The 18029-nt window shown below is 36.2% G+C and overlaps 1 protein-coding gene across 1 annotated transcript in view; it reads left to right on the top strand.

Annotated features, from left to right (window-relative positions):
- LOC137331445 (chloride channel protein 2-like) overlaps positions 1-17447 on the top strand; it is a 412704-nt gene extending 395257 nt beyond the window's left edge. Inside the window, exons 22-24 of the mRNA XM_067995242.1 lie at positions 6744-6848; positions 9512-9598; positions 10401-17447. Of these exons, the coding sequence (XP_067851343.1) occupies positions 6744-6848; positions 9512-9598; positions 10401-10595 (387 nt within the window). The 3' untranslated portion in view covers positions 10596-17447. The remainder of the gene's footprint in view (positions 1-6743; positions 6849-9511; positions 9599-10400) is intronic.
- The last annotated feature ends 582 nt before the right edge of the window (positions 17448-18029 follow it).

Here is an 18029-nt window from a genome sequence, read left to right as displayed (position 1 = left end):
GATTACTGGGACTTTTCGATGCATTCAGATTTACTATAATTGAGTATCTCTGTACTTAATAAGGTGACATGTTTTGAATGCACGTATATTGTGCTTGCCATCATGCCATATTGGGAGGAGGAGTTAAGTGGAGTCTGCAGAGCTCAGTACTTGGACCCCTATTGTTTTTAATCTATGAAAATGACCTGAAAATCAAAATTAACTAGAAGCTTGTCAGATTTGCTGATGATATCCTAATAAGGAAAGCAGAAGAGACCGAGAATGCAGCTAAAGGTTTGCAAAAGGATGTAAGTTGCTTATGCAGTAAATTTAACATTAGTAAAAGTAAAGTATAGCAAACAGATCAAAAAGATGAGAGACCTAAATATGCAATGGATGGAATTGAATTAGTACAAGGAGATTTATAAAGGAACTTGGGAGTAATAATAGGCATGTCACTTTCAATGTCTGGATAATGTGACAAAGTAATTAAAAATGCTGGGATATGTATCCAGAACACTGGGATTAAAGTCTAGAAAAGTAATGTTAAGTTGTACTAGTCAGTATACATTTTTAGAGTATTGTGTTCAGTTTTGGGTTTTTTTGCCACAAAAAAAAATTGAATACATACTGAGCTCTGATGGGATTCACTCTTGACTATTGAAAGACGTCAGCAAGGAGAGAGCAGAAACTCTGGCCACAATTTTTCAATCTTCCTTAAATATGAAAACTGTGCCATGAGTCTACCGAGTAATCAATGTAACATTTTTGTTCAAGAAGGAAGAAAAAACTAAGGTGATTACGAGTCTAATGACAGTTGTGGGCAAACTCTGAGATAAAATAGTGAACATTTAGAAATACGTGGGTTAATGAAGGAAAGCCACCACTGATTAGTTAAAGGCAAATTGTGTTTGACAAATTTAGTAGAGTTTGGATTTCCAGAAGGATTCAATAAGGTGTCATAGAAGAAGCTTGATAGAAAAATTCAGGAATATGGTATAAAGGGAAATGTTGTAGTATGGGCAGAAAGTTGGTTAACAGGCAAGAAATAAAGTGTTACAGTACATAAGTGTTGCTCAGATTGGAGAAAACTGGAAGTGATGTACTCCAGAATTTAGTCCTGGGTCCAATCTTATTCTTGGTATATATGGATAATTTGGATTTGGGCATAAGGCTCACAATCTAAAAATTTGCTGATGACATAAAAGTAGGTGGCTTGACAAATAATGAGGTGGACTGTAAAAGACTTCAGGAAGACATAGGTTAGCAGAATGGGCAGACAGGTGGAAGATGCAATTAATGTGAATGTATGAGGTAATATATTTTGGGAGGAAAAACAAGCAATGGGAGAATACGTTCAATGGAAAGCTTGTGAAGGATGTGGACAAACAGAGAGACTTAGGGGGTTCATATACATAATTCCCTAAAAGTACAAATACGGGTGGTTAAAAACCAATAAAAAATGCCAACAGCATTTTTTGTTTCATAAATAGGATTTAGGATACAAGATTAAAGTAATGGTAAATCTGTACAAAACATTAGTTAGGCCACAGTTAGAGTACTGTGTTCAGTTTTGGGTACCCCATTATAGAAAGGACATTAAAGCCATGTGGAACATTCAGCGTAGATTCACCTGGATAATGCCAGGAGTGGGAAACTATTCCCACTGGATGCAGAGAAGGCTAAGAAGAAATTTAATTGAGATTTTTAAAATTATAAAGGGTTCTGATAAACAGACTAGGGAAAGACTATTTCCTCTGGTTGGGGAGTCACTTAAATAGCAGAGTTTAGGAAAAATTTCTTTATGCAGCAGGTTGTTGAAGCATGATTGTGTTGCCACAGGAAGTGGTTGAGGCAAAGAATTGGCTTGGAATTTCCTGGAACGTTTTAGTCAAACTATGGTATAAGAGCAGAGTGGTGCTGTTTTTTCTTGAAGAAAATTTGCACGCCACTGAAACAGCGCTACATGAAAATTTCCTTGATCATGTGCACCGCTTCCGAGATACGTCCGGTGAAACCCTTTGCTGCTTGTTTACATAGCACCACCCCCATCCAAAGACCAGCTCGCACAAGTCTCCTGGATTTACGCAAATAATGCGCTGGCGTAGATTTACACCCAAACATTTAGGCACAGCTTGACCCGAAGTCTCGTGATATTGGCGTAACTGAGATTTCTGAAGTTTGTTTGTGGTTTTTCTCACAATTTTTTAAAAAATTGTTACTGAAATCTGCACTATAATTAACCAAAATGCATCCTAAATATTTCAGACCCCAACACCCTGCATATGTTCAGCAGGACTAAGTAGTTAGAATGGCCTTCTCAATAGGCATGCCCCTGTTCTGCATAATACTGGAAGGCGAAGAGGAGCAGCAGAGGCAAGAGGCACTGAATGAGGGGTCACGGCAGAAGATAGCAGTTCTGTATATTTCCCTTATTGGTGGCACTGCTTTTGCAATTGTTTTACACTGACTTTACATTCTGGCATAGGCAAACGATCGGCAATATCGGCTCATAAACCAGCGTAAATTTCAGTGTAATTTCTGCGTAACTACAATCCAAGAAATTCCGGTCCATTGCATCCTTTAAGGGAATATTGGCAAAATGTTTGAAGCAGAGAAAGATACAGAACTGTGGGGAGAGAGCAGAGAAGTGGGATTAGTTCTGGATTGCTCTAGCAAGGAGTCCACAGATACACTGGAACGAATGGCTTCCTTCTGTGGTGTAACTTCAATGGTTTTTTTAAAAAAAAGTGATAAATGTTTGGACTAATCTTTAAGAAGTTAGTAGAGGCACAAGCATTCAGGTTGTTCAAAATATAGTTGGCTGCGATGGGAGTTGGGGTAATAGATGACTTTGATGAACCAAATGACCTTTTCTTGTCTATGATTGCTTCATGTCATGTCACATACATACCCATATTCAGTTTCCTTTCAGTGGAAGTTAAATTTCCCGAGGGAATATTTTACTTCCAGTGGAAGTGCAATTTCCTGAGGGCATATTTTAAATGGTACCAAGTTCAACACATCCACTCTTTAAAATAAACTTCATGGCAGTCTTCCACATATTGCAATAAACCATTCTGCACAACAGCTCGATGCAGTCCCAACAGAATATAGTAATTATATTAAGATGAATTCAGCTACAGGCCTGCTGAAATAGCCATTTTTACAAAACATCAAGTATGTACATTTTGCCTTTAAAAACCTGTATTGATTTGATAGCTCCAGAGTAATTTTTGTAACTTTTAAAGAGTATCTACCCTCAAGCCCACAAAGACAAGAGTTCTATTAACGCTAAAGCCTTTTAAGGTTATTATTAAGGTGAAGGTGCAAATTTATTTCCCCTAAAGCCACTTCAGTTCAATTAAGGTAATTAATTCCACCTCCTTTCAACTTTCTTCGCAGATTGTGTCTTTAGATGAATTATTTCCTTGCTTGTCAGAAAGATAACACAGCAAGTAGGAAAAGTGTGGTGGGACTAATACCATATTATTTATACAGCCCTGCAGTTAATGATCTTTCAACAACCAGATGGTGAAATAAAAGTAGCTGAGGGTTTGTCAGTGTCTGGCTTGTAATTATAACCCTGACTTCTGCAATGCATAAGGTCTAAAATAGTTTGACAGATAGTGGAACAAACATATTCTGAATCCTCTTGTTAATTTTAACTACATCTGTGCTGATGTCCCAACACACCTTGCAACATAATGACCACTTTTTCCCTACCTGATAAACTATCGTGCACCAGTGCTACTTCTGTTGGTGTCTGTATGACCAGTTCTGATGAAAAGTGTGGATAACTTTTGACAGCATGGAAAAATTAATTCTATGATAAGAATTATATATGCATATAATTATGCATGTATTCATTTAGTCTATACCAATGCAATATGATGAATTTCCCAATAAAATATTGATTTTCCTATATTGTCTGCTAGTTTGAACTGAATAAAATCCTATGTAGAGTTAAGTAATGACAAGTACATCAATATGTAATGGTGTGGTTTAAAATCTTGTGAACGTTGTTTTATATTGCATTTCATTATAAGGTATCTAACTCCATGTACAACTAAACACAGAACTATTTTAACTAACTTTACTCAGCCACTTCCTTGCCAATGGCCATAATTTCCATTTTAATTAATGAACAATTGTGTGGATTTGGAGCAGTTAACGGAATTGAGGAGTTGATTGGGATTTCTAACTTGCTTTCAAGATGACAAAAGTCATAAAGAATCATAGCAAATCATTAGTGAAGTTGGTAGTGTCTACTGAATTGATATTGAGTTTGCCCTATAAGGAATTAGTATTTCTAAGATGTCGTAACATCCTTTACTTCATATCTCCAATAATGACAGATTGAATACTAGGCTAAATGAATGTTTTCTGACATAGCAAATTGCCACAACAGAAATGTGTAAAATTTCTTGATCAGTTTGTTTCCAGCACAACGATGAAGGAAGCAGTACTGTATCTAGTCCTGGAGAATGAAATGGGGCAAGTGGAGCATGTTTCAATGGGGTAGCATTTGGAGAACAGTGATCATCATATCATTAGGTTTAGAATAGTTATGGAAAAGGACAAGGAACAATCAAGTGTAAAAATACTTAACTGGAGGAGGGCTAATTTCAGTGAGTTAAAAAGGGATTTTGCCCTGGTGGATTGGAATCACATTGGTAGGTAAAACTGTAATTGAACAATGGGAGGCCTTCAAGGAGGAGATGGTTCAGGTACAGAGTAGACACATTCCCATAAGGGGGAAAGGAAGGACATCCAAAGCTGGAGCTCCCTGGAAGGTATAGAAATTAAAATGAAACTGAAAAAGGCGGCTTATGACAAATGTAAGGTGCATAATACAGTAGAGAACCAAGCTGAATACAGAAAGTACAGAGGAGATCTAAAAAAGGGAATATGAGGGGCAAAGAGAGAGTATGAGAATAGATTAGCGGCTAACATAAAAAGGGAACCCAGATGTCTTTTATGAACATATAAATAATAAAAGGGTAATCAAAGGAAGGGTGGGGCCAATTAGGGACAAAAAAGGAGATCTTCTGGCGGAGGCAAAGGGTATGGCTGAGGTACTAAATGAATACTTTGCATCGGTCTTGACTAGAGAAGAGGATGCTGCCGATGTAGCAGTAAAGGAGGAGGTAGTAGCGATATTGGATAGGGTAAAAATAGATAAGGAGGAGGTACTTAGGTTCAAAAAAGGGGAGAGGGAAAAACCCGGCAATTATAGGCCCGTCAGCCTCGGTGGTTGAGAAACTTTTAGAGACAAGAATCCAAAACAAAATGAATCAGCACTTGGAAAAGTACGAGCTAATAAATGAAAGTCAGCACGGATTTGTTAAAGGAAAATCGTATTTGACTAACTTGATTGAGTTCTTTGATGAAGTAACGGAGAGGGTTGATGTGTATATGGACTTTCAAAAGGCATTTGATAATGTACCACATAATAGACTTGTTAGGAAAACCAAAGCCCATGGGATTAAAGGGCCAGTGGCAATGTGGATACAAAATTGGCTAAGGGACAGAAAGCAAAGAGTAGTGGTGAACGGTTGATTTTCAGACTGGAGGGAGTATACAGTGGTGTTCCCCAGGAGTCGGTATTAGGACCACTGCTCTTTTTGATATTTATTGATGACCTGGATTTGGGTATAGAGGGTATAATTTAAAAGTTCACAGATGACAAGAAACTTGGAAATTTAGTAAATAATGTGGAGAATAGTAACAGACTTCAGGAGGGCATAAACAGACTGGTGAAATGGGCAGACACATGGCAGATGAAATTTAACGCAGAGAAGTGTGAAGTGTCACATTTTGGTAGCAGCAATGAGGAGAGGCAATATAAACTAAGGTACAATTTTAAAGGGGGTGCAGGAAGAGAGAGACCTGGGGGTGTACGTGCACAAGTGTTTGAAAGTGGCAGGACAAGTTGAGAAGGCTTTCAAAAAAGCATATGGGATTTTGGGCTTTATTAATAGAGGCAAAGAGCACGTAAATACTGGTTAGGCCTCAGCTGGAGTGTTGTGTTCAATTCTGGGCACCACACTTTAGGAAGGATGGCAAGGCCTTAGAGAGGGTGCAGAAGAGATTTATTGGAATGGTACCAGGGATGAGGGACTTCACCACACGGATTGCAGCGGTTCAAGAAGGCGGCTCACCACCACCTTCTCAACGGCAATTAGGGATGGGCAATAAATGCCAGCTCGCCAGCGACGCCCACATCCCATGAACAAATAAAAAAAAAGTTATATGGAAAGACTGGAGAAGCTGGGGTTGTTCTCCTTAGAGCAAAGAAGGTTAAGAGGAGATTTGATAGAGATGTTCAAAATCATGAACGGTTTTGATAGAGTAAATAAGGAGAAACTGTTTCCTGTGGCAGAAGGTTCAGTAATCAGAGAACACAGAATTACGGTGATTGGTAAAAGAACCAGATGCGACATGAGGAAACATTTTTTTACGCAGCGAGTTGTTATGATCTGGAATACCCTGCTGAAAGGACGGTGGAAGCAGATTCCACAATAAGTTTCAAAAGGGAATTGGATGAACAGTTGAAGGTAAAAAAAATTACAGGGCTATGAGGAAAGAACAGGGTAGGGGGACTAATTGGATAGCTCTACCAAAGAGCCAGCACAAGCACAATAGGCCGAATGGCCTCCTCTTGTGCTACATCATACTATGATATTATGAACTCATTGTCTAAACGAAATTCAGTTGTGAACCCTGTAACAGCAATTTAATAATTAAAAATGTTTCTCTAGATAGTTGAATGGGAGGACAAACAGTTTGATGAACAGGTGGACTTCAACAATTGTAAGATCGACCCAGCACCCTTCCAACTTGTAGAATGGACATCTCTACACAAGGCAAGAAACATTAGATTCCTTTTGCTTGCTGCATTGCTAAAGCCACTTAGTACAGGTTTTGCACCAGTGGATTCAAATCCACTGAAGTCGCTGCAGAACAGATTATTAGCTAAATAACTAATCTGTGCTGTGGGTTTCAGTTTAATATTATTGAGTGCATTTTTATTAAAAGTAATTAGAATGTTAATAAAATATGTTTGAAAATTAATCATGGTAATCATAAACAATTGACAATGAAGCATTTCATCTGAGAGATTGGTAGTGTTTTGCGTGATAATGCAATTAGCCAGAAACTAGATCTTATTTTTTGAAACAATGGGAGTAATTTTCACCTTCACCACCCAGGCAGTAATGTGGCAGATTGGATCATCTACCTGTTGTAGAGCCCACCCAATTTTTATCCCATTGCAATAAATACAATGGGTGGGCAATTAGTTCCACCAGGTTACCGGCCGGTCAGTAAAGGTGAAAATTATGTTTAAAAAGATTTTCAAGCGAGAATGAGTAATGTAGGCTATTGAGTTAGATGGATATTTGGGAGTTTCACTTCAATAGTATAGGGGGCAGGAAGAAATTTCTCCATTTTTGAAAAAGGGCCTGTACTTGAAACGTTAACTTGTCTCTTCTCTCCACAGATGCTGCTTGGCCTGTTTGATAGTTTACAGCCTTTCTGTTCTTCTTTCAGAATTCCAGCATCTGCACTTTTTTGCTTTTCATTAGTTAGGATTTTTTTATGCAGTGGTTTCCTTTATTAGTGTGTAAAAGATTATATCTTCTTAATATTTGCAACCATTATTGCTTTGTATGATAAATGATGTGCTGCATTGCCCACTCTTGGTAGACATGATTCCTCTGCTTGTATTATTTTTACTGGCATATATACCTGCTGCAACTGCTATCAAGAGATTTCTTGTCAGAAAAACATAACGGATTCTGCTATGGAACATGTAACTTAAAATCCTGACTGGGTCAAATGCATTTTTTATTTCATATATGAAGTGTGCAGTTTGTGTTGAAAATGAGTAGTAATTCTACATTTTAAAAAATGGGCATTGAAATTGTGCAATAGAACAAATGATGCATTTTCCCCATGGTTTACAGCAAACACTGCTACAAGTAAAAATAATTGCCCTAATGTGAATAATTCGTAATGTAAGCAGCACTGAGTTTACTGTCTCATTGTTTAAATCTCTGATTTGTGAGTGTGCGTTGCAGCAGTGGGCACATTATTCACCATGTAGTGCAATACATTGCAAATAATCTGTGTAGAATTGCTGTCATAAATATTTAAAAGAGGAAGATAATAATGTAACATGTTGCTTTTATATCGTACTGCCAACAGAGGATTGGCAGTACGATATAATTAAATTTCAAAATGGAATGATGCACTTTTTTTTTACATAAAACTGTGCTGTTGAGTAACTAACAGTACTGTGTTAAATTTAATGTGACGCTCTGTGTACAATGACTAGTCAGTTAGTGACTAGTAATGTCTTCTGAACAGGACACCAATGAGCATGTGCATTTGTTAAAATACTGATCTCGGAAGTAATAAAATAATATGGCAATATTTCACAAGTACTGTTAGTCGGAACTGTGTGACTCTATCCTGATCTGATGAAACATTATTAATAACTTTTGATATTTTATCATCTCTGTGTAGTGTTTTAACTATTCTACCTTATATAAAATTTCTTTTAGTGTAGCCATTTTTCTGCTTTAACAGGATACAGGATGATAAACCAGAATTTTATCTTTACTTAAAGATGCAGTGCTGCTAAAAGTTTTCAGTTGATTCTGAAGCATTTGATATTTTCATCAGCTTCACTTGAAGCATTTCTTCTGTCAGGTAGTCACAGAATGCTATTAATGGTTGTCATGGGAGAAGTTAAAAGTTCAGATCATTCCCCTTTCCAAACTGCAGGAGTGTGAATGATGGTGAGAGGCTATTGAAAAGGGAAAATAATAATATGCCCTCTGTTGCAAAATAGATTTAATGTCCCTTTTTCATCATAATCAATGGCCCACTAACGATATCACATGAATATGGGGCTTGTGCACAAAGTCTGCAATTTTGTGAGAATCCCATTTTGCTAACTATTAGCCAATCACAGAATTAAAGATTGAAAGATTAACCGGAATTTTAGTAAGATGTGTTTTATAAGAAGTAAAAACTGCAATTAAATACTGAGAATGCACAGCAGGTCAATCAGCATTTGTAAAGAGTAAAGACGGATTATGATGTTTCCCTTCACAGAATTAAAGATTGAAAGATTAATAGGAATTTTAGTAAGATTAATTCTAATGAAGGGTACACGTCCAAAACATCATAACCTGCCTTTATTCTTTACAGAAGCTGACTGACGAGATGTTTTATTTTCTCATGAAAGAAAATTTCCATTATTTTCCCCGCAAAATGATGTCAGCCAAAGCCTTCGTGCTGACTATTGCTGACAACGTGAATAGCACGTGAGACAATTAATATTGGTTCACACTCCACTGTGAAGAAAATAGAACATTCAAATCATGTTTTAAGTGATGCAAATCTGCTGTTTGAAATGTACTAAAGAGTTTTTTTTAAATAATTGAATCACTATGTTAAAATGCAGCCTTCTGTTAAATTACAATCAACCATCTGATCGAAGATTCTTGTCTCTCTTCAGACTCACACCATGTTCTCCCTCTTGGGACTTAACCATGCTTACGTCACCAGCATTGGAAAGCTAATAGGAGTGGTAGCTCTTAAAGAGGTACGGTATTCTGCATTTTATTGGCAACATAAAGTTAAGTGACTGCAGTAAGAAGTGCAGACAGGATTCAGGTCTAAACCCCATTCACAGTCAAAAAATGTAATATGTGAATTATTATAACATGAATTGCTAGGATGCAGAAATGTTCTCCTGATTCCCCACCTTTCATGATCTCAACTGATGAGCAGGTATAGAATGGAGGCCAGGAACAGGAAATGAAGGAGACAAAATCGAAAGACTAATCAACCCAGAAATATTCTCTTGTAGAACAGAGTGGAGATAAGCCCACCTTCCAGATGAACTTTATATCCACCTCCCTTTGTCACATTAGCAAAAGGGAGATGGATTCATTCATCTACAGTGCTAACTCAGATACTGACATTCCACAGTGGTAACTCTCTCCTGTCACCACCAAGGAGAGACGGGGAAAGAAAACATTGTTGGTACAATTCGAAATGACACCCTGTTTATCACCGGGGCTAAAGTTGGCCATAGCATGTGTCACGAATTCGGATCTGCCGTTGGTACCTTCTTGGGTTCACTGGAGTCAGTTGATTCCGTAAGTGGTCTGTGCATCTTACTTTTATGATAGTTGACCAATACTGTCCTATAATCTTCTTGCATGGTAGCACAACCCAGAGCAGTAAGAATAGAACTCCCTCTTGTGACTCTTTCTATTGTTCTTATCTACTTAGTAAAGATGTATGTGTGCCCATTATTAATTAAGTGACCCTGGCGTGTAGAGCAGATGATTGTTTGTGAAGAAAGCTTTCAATTCTCTCTTTGTTTCAATTCAATGTAGCTGAGAAAAGCCATCGAGGGGTCGGTCACGTCGAAAGGAGTGAAGATGAGGCCACCATTGGCTAGTTTCAGGGAAAGTGCCAACAGTAGCAGTGAATCAGACACCACAGAGATCCACAAGCTGTGGGACAGAAGGGAGAGCCTTACAATTCCCCGTGAATCCAGTCCATCAGACACAGATGACAAATCACACTGAACAGGCTTGCAGGGAACAAATCGCCTCAGTATAACTGCACTATTCACACTTAATGCACTTGATTTTGGATGAGGAAATGAAATCTTTCTTTCAGCTGTTGCCAGAAGTGCTAGGAATTGTATGATGCACTTCTAAACAACAGCGTAATTTGAAGTTGGTAAACCTTAAAAGCACTGATTGTACATTTTGTTGACATGATTCTAGAGTTCTTTCTGGTCATATGTTAGCAAACATCTTTTTTCAAACTAGTATGAAGCCTAATCTTTAAATTGATATGTTAAAGTCTAAAAATAAATGTGCTAAATATTTGAGTTTGGAAACGCAATAGTTGACATATTGATTTCACTTCCACTCGGAATTAATATGTAGAACTATTTCTTAGCAATGTACATCCTGATGATATCAATATTCAGTTTGTACCAGTGTTTACAAAACAAGCTTGTGTAATGTGGGGTGATGGCAGAAGCACTCAGAAACTTATCTTGAAATGGAAGTTCAGCATTTAAGCATGTCTGGAGAGTTAAAGTGAAATATGGGACTATGCTGTGTTGTTGAAGTGATAAATGAAGCTGTACTGTTTGACCCAAACATTCTCGTGTAGGCTCATAGAATGATCTGTATTAATGTGCAATGTTTTTTGTTTGCATAGAAAACGCACACCAGTTGGGTCCAGAATATTATTTGAATGCGTACAGCTAATTTGCAAGAAATATTGTATTCTTATCAGTTATATAACACACAGATCCCTCTGTCTAATAATGCAATGAAGACCATTATTTTTTCAGGGGTTTTATATATATATATGGTCTTGTTTGCCTACTAATTACTAAATTCTACAATTAAAACTCAATCTGATTGCTGTTTGTGTGGTAGCCAGTGGTTTGGCAAAGCTCCTTCCAATCCAAAAACAGTCCCATTGTAAGTTCTGCTCTTAATTAAAGAGTGCATACTTCAAGGAGCATAGTGCCTACAGTCATGGCAGCAGGTCTGTTTAAACATTAATACCTCATAACATGCTGTGTATCCAGGGGATGAATCATTGGCTGTGGGCTCTAGCTATCAGCTTATTTTAAGCCCTTACTAGTAAAATATTCATTTTATTTAAAATCCAGGAAATCTCTAAATAATGGGAGTGATTGGCAAATGTATATTGGAATTCTATTCTTGGGTTGGTGATGTGTACACCCAAAGCCTAGTATACATCCAGTATGACAGCCAATATTGGTAGATGTACTTTGATCTTTCACCGGCCAGTTTTAATGTGATGTGTTGTGCCATTTCTACAGTTCAGTATTTCTAATGCAGAAATATATTCAAGTTCACTGCTTAGAGTTTTCCATATCTTTACATTTTAGTGTCTCTAACATATAGAGTAATTAAGCATAACAAACAAATTATATTCAAATCAAAATTTATTGCAAAACTAATGGGTAAATATGCAACTATCAAAGGCCATTTTCATTACCTGTTCTCATCAGCCTCATTGGATTTGTTTCATGCAGCTCAGTTGATAATCACTCATGACATATACATATACATAAACCATAGAGTTTACTTGACATAACTAGGATCAGATCAAGTCTAGCTTCCGATCAAAAATGACTCATGATAAATTACGTCTTTATTCAGCATGGCATATAACACCAGATTTAATCAAATGAGATCCTGCTTTAGATCAAAGATTTTAGATTCAAATGTTAGTCCAGTGTTATTTAAATTCAAAGTCTTTTTTTAATTGGCTTTCTCCCAACACTTTTAACTCATGCTCAGAGGAGAAGGACAATTTCCATAAACAGATCAAGTCTCCTAGAAATAGAAACCTGCCCCATTTTGCATGCTGTGATTGGGATAGCATGCCACAGGACTAACAATTGCCCTTTACTTATATACCAGAGATTGCATGGAATGTTCACCATATTCTGCAAAAAGTGATAGATATCATACTATCAGACTATTGTGTTCAAGCTAAAACTAATAGTCAGATTTATTTACAAGTAAAATAATGCACAGAAACAGTAAGACACATCATGATGCTGATGGCTCAAACAATAAAGATAAAATCAGTCCATGTGGGATTAAAATTATTACTAGACAGGCAGATAATCTGCAAATTTGTGAATGAAACAGACTTTTATAGACTTTTGGATGCAATGCATACATGGATGATATGATTCCTAGGTCAGTTTCATAAACAAACCGAATTAAAGTTGAGCAACCAGGGCAGTGTCTTTATTCCAAAGAAAAGTCTATCTTGTCGCAGGTATTAATATTGAGACATTAGGATAAATTCAGCAAGGCAAAGCTCCCAGCATAGAGATTCACAGGATGGGAGCATGAGCCACAAATTTGTTAAGTGACCTATCTCGGCCCACACTCCCATCCAATGAGGCTCCACACTGAAAGTGGAGTTTCACTGAATTTACCCTGTTGACTGCCTTTCTCCCAAGAGTATCTCTGATAGGATAGCTGTTAGAGATAATGAATTTGTCTGCTTCCCCAATTTGTGAACACACGTATATTAATATTTCAAAGAGAGACTGTCAAGCCACCAAACAAACTTTGACCTAATTCGTTTTTGAATGCAGGCCAAGGAGCCAACAAAGTAGGCTAGACAACACTCATTGGCAGTATGGATGGTCACTTTTTTTTATATAGATGACCCTTTGACATAGAGACAAAGGGACACTTGAACATACATCTGAAGCCAATATCTAATGCATATTTACCCTGTCTATACAGTGAAAAAATATAATGCACAAATCCTGTCACAGGTTACATTCCTGCCTTCTTTTCCAAATTACAATAATTAATTAATCAAATCATTGTTTGAATCAGAATTTTAGAGAATATAGCAGAATATTTAAATTATAAACCTTAACTATTAAGATTATAAAACAAAATGTTAGCTGAGTTTTAATAGTGAAGTGAGGGTGTTAAAGGTGACGACTTGCCATTGATGGGTTTTATCAAATTGCTGTGTGAAGAACTATTAACTTTCACTGGGTGTCCTTAGGGCTCTTTGAAAGAGGCTCATGATGTAGCTGGCAGCATTTTAGTTCTACAGCAGCTTTTCATATATTACAAACAAGAATTCACCTGAGGAGACTGGAGCCTCCACTAAATATTTGTGCAGTTTCTCAGACAATGGTGCAAAGAAGATACACATTGAAGTAGCAATCTTACTAAGCTCTACCTTTCTGTAACCAACTTGATATATCATATTGCTGTTTCTCATATCCAAACCATTTATGGTGATATTTTTTGGAGAAATCACATTTTTTCCAATATCCGATTGAGGACATCCTCTTTGTTTCTACCTCCTCCTATCCTTTTTATAACAATATAATTACACTAATTACCATGTGATTTAGGGTGATTAATCATAGTCTGTTCTTTGTTACGAACTAACAACTTAAGTGTACAATTTATTTATTAATCCATAAATCCATATTTTTAATAAGATTCTATAGCTGGTTCTTGATTATGCAATTCAGACATGAAACATTTACTGCTGTTGATTTTAAAAATGCACATTATATTTTTACAAAATGTACAAAATTGGCCGATAACAATATCCTGGATCTCAGGCTATAATTCTTCAAATATACTGTGTTTATAGGATCGTCCCATTTCTGTTCCTTTTTACAATGTCTTTATGTATTTTCTATCACTCTTGGCATCATAACTGACTCCTGAGCACCCCCTCTGCACTTAAAGGACAATCTCTCAATTCCAATTCTGCTCATTCTCACCACAATACTGTTCTGACTAAAGGCTGTTTAACTGTCTAGATTTTTTAATTCTCATTTTCTTCCATTATTAAGATTTTCTTTGTCTGTGAGAGATTGTTGACACAAAAATGGCATGTAATAGATAACCCTGAAATAATTTAGACCTGGAATGGTCATTTACAAAGTGATAATAGGAATTGTTTGGACTTGCATAAAGTTATAGAAATGAATCTGGTTAAAGATATTGAAAAAGCAAAATATCTGTTCCGAACTAATAATAATAGTTTGCATGAAATACTGTCTTAAGTAAAATAAATACAAATCATTTACCTAACTATCAAATATATGGCATGTTGTACTAAAATGTTACATGCTATAAAATAGAAATTTTACTAAAATGGAAAGAAAAACTGACCATTATAAAATTTAAAACTACCCAAATTAAAGACAGAGACACACCATGAATAGTGGTGATGATCACATCTTGTGAGTGAAAATTACAGATGTAATAAATTGTGTGTCATTTATGTGCTTTGCTTATTATTATTACTTCAATGTCAGTAATGTGTCCTGAACCTTTTTTAAGTATTCTTCTGCCTTTTCCTCAGCTATTACTTGGTGATTTAAATAATATTTGTGCATACCAGTTATGGACTGCAGATTTGTATCTTTTGTGTTTCTTCCTATTATTCAGTAAGTTAGTACCTTTTTACTGTCCTTTGCCCAGATTCCAATCTTACATATCCTTTCATTAGAAAGCAGTTCATTAGCAGAATCCTTATGCACTTGGCTTATCCATGATCTCTGTGAAATGATTAGTCTTTCATTGGATATTTGCTAAATTCCTTTGACTACTGAATGCAGTTTGAGTGCTCAGACTAGATTAATAGGTAACTATCATTCCACAGGAGAAACTCATATGGGTTTTTTCTGGCTTTCTTTTTTTTCTTTTAACAATGCTACTGTCCTTACTTTATCTCTTTTTGCATTTTCACTCACTAGCCACTTACCTCTGTGCATCCTTCAGCAACTGACAGCTAACCAGTGTATCATTGCTATGTCATCACTTCGCCAATAGGAGGCATGTTTACTGTTGGGCAATTTGGTAGGCTTAAAAGACTTGATTAATGGTCTGAAGTAAGCTTCCTAACTGTTGCACTGCCAGCATTGCTTTAATTGCTGGTTCCCCAGAACAGATCTGCCCTTTTAATGCTTAGAGTTTGCACATGGAAACAGACACTGTGAACACAACGGATAAATTTTGGGAACCTTGGCTCTGCATCTGGTTTGGTTTGACTGATATTTTCACAGTTTTTTTATTGCCTATTAAGCTTCTTACTACCTGTATAGGATGTCATTGGCATATACTTTTAAACTGAATTGCTTCATACTTCTATTTTTCCTTAGTTGTATGAACATACATTCTGGAATGAAACTTGAATTTGTTTTTAACCACCGGCTTTCTAGAGCTCTTCTGTTAAGATATCTTTGATAAGTCTGCTGCTTATATTGTTGACCTCAGATTATGCCTTCAACAATATCTTATTTCTCAAGATTCATCCTTTGCTTTGAATTGCATTGTGCAATTGCAGACTATTCTGTAGCAATCATTTCATTTCATTTGGACCTTTCTCAAAAGTATTATTGATTACAAAGAAAAATGGTTGAGCATTATATGAGTGCTGCTAATAGCAAGGCTGGTGTACAAAAGATTACCTGGGGGGGGTCTTTCAGCAATGAGTGTGTTTCTGATTATACCCATCCTGTAATAGTTGTTTTTTTAATTATCTCCAAAATACAAAATTCTAGTTCTACGGTGTCATTTATTTTAGTTTATTTCTCATTTGATTTAGTTTTTCAAATCTGTTTTGCATGATTACACAGGGTCTTTCCAAAATGAAATGGGAGTCAATATAACATAGATACATAGTTGTATTTTCTGCAACTGTCTTTAAGAATTCCTCCTATAATGACATGGATCATCAGTTAAGTGTAATTTAAATTCAGAACAAATGAGCGTTGTAATAAACTGAACTAATGATTTACAAAATGGTGACGGTAATATTCTGGAGAAATAGATTATCCGCAAGAAATATAAAAGTTTGCAGTTTTGTAAACACTGCTAAGATTGATAAATATAACTAAATATTGGATGTATATTGAGTATTGCAAATATTCTAGAATCTTAAGTAATTTCCCTTCGAACCAGTGACTTAAGTCTAAGAAAGCAACTCCAAGTCTGCAAACAATAATAATCTTTTTACACGGATTTAAGAAATTCGTGCCGAATACTGTGATGAGTATTTCATTCCCAACCTGTAGGGTTTGTGTAAGAATTCAAAGTCAAATGCTATGTATTATTGGACCAGTCCCTACTGCCCTTCTATGGTCAGTGTAAAATCGCTGTTGCAGTAGCATGCATAGAAAATAATTATAATTTTTTTGTAATTCTATGTAAGAGTGAAGCAAAAATGTGATTCTGAAATGAGGTATCAATTTAGACAACCTTTTTATAAGAAAAAACGTTAGTATTAAGCATTAACTGTATTTGAAGTATTTTTTAATGAATTCTTAAGAACACTAAATAACAGAATGACTTGAAATACTACTGTAACAATTCGCTTAATATATAACAGAATTGGATTGCATTTTTAATGTTTGAGTTGAATCTTTTTCTGTTGCTGTAATTTAAATTGTACATATCTTTTCTACGTAATATGGATCAGTGCTCTAAAATGGAAGCTGTGTTTATTCAGGTTCTTGTGCAGCTTTTCTCAATGATAAAATTACATGGGTACTCCATGCTGATAATATTAGCCACAGAATCACCAATTGTGCAATAATTATGTTGTAAGGCAAATTTTGCCAAACACATCTATGTATGGAATTAATTCAATTAACTTTATTATTGTATCAAGGATAGTTTTTTTTGTTTAAACTGTCAGTTGTAATTGATCAGATTATAGTCTTTAAATTTGTTTCTTTTTTTTGTGCTATCAATGATTGGATTTTTTTTTCTGATCTGTTCCAGAATCTTCTGTAAGATAATTTCTGTATATTAGAGTGAGCTCAGAGTTTAATAAATTTCAGTGTTATTTAAAAAATAATTTGTTTATGTTGAAACTACAAGAAATAATAAATTTTAACCAATATTTACTGCTTTTGGCGTCTTCTTACTTGGAAAAAAATGATTCTCTTCGGTTATGGTCTATTAATGGTGTAAAAAACATAGTGTAAGATTGATGAGTATTGTTGGTACAGTAGTTAGAAGTGAAATTCCTTTGTGCAGTGCATCATTAACTTTATAAGAGTCACTGTTGAATGTAAAGCAATGTACTGATAACATTCATTAAAATATTGAGGGCAAATTATAATTGAGCCAGTTCTTTGCAAGTTTAGAAATCGGATCAAAACCGGGCATGTGGGGGGGTGGGACACAGACCATCCGCCCATTCCCATCAAAGCAGGCAGCACGCAATATCCACACAAACTGCTGCCATGGAAGATCAGACGGCTACTATGGCAGCTCATACTGCAGGCCTGGAAGCTCAGATGGCTGCCATTTTGGGGGCCACTGTTAAAAGGGGCTTCTAGGACATCAAATCACTCCTGCACCCTGTTCTCCAGCAGAGCCCAAGGAAAGCTGAGGCGCCGCCCCAGGAGAGTGGCCTTGGCTCCATGGGAGAAGCATCTACTGTCCTCT

Source organism: Heptranchias perlo, chromosome 13 (assembly GCF_035084215.1).
Source record: "Heptranchias perlo isolate sHepPer1 chromosome 13, sHepPer1.hap1, whole genome shotgun sequence".
In the NCBI taxonomy this organism is placed as follows: domain Eukaryota; kingdom Metazoa; phylum Chordata; class Chondrichthyes; order Hexanchiformes; family Hexanchidae; genus Heptranchias; species Heptranchias perlo.
The sequence above is the reverse complement of the archived record's forward strand: the minus strand, read 5'-3'. Positions and strand labels throughout refer to the sequence as shown.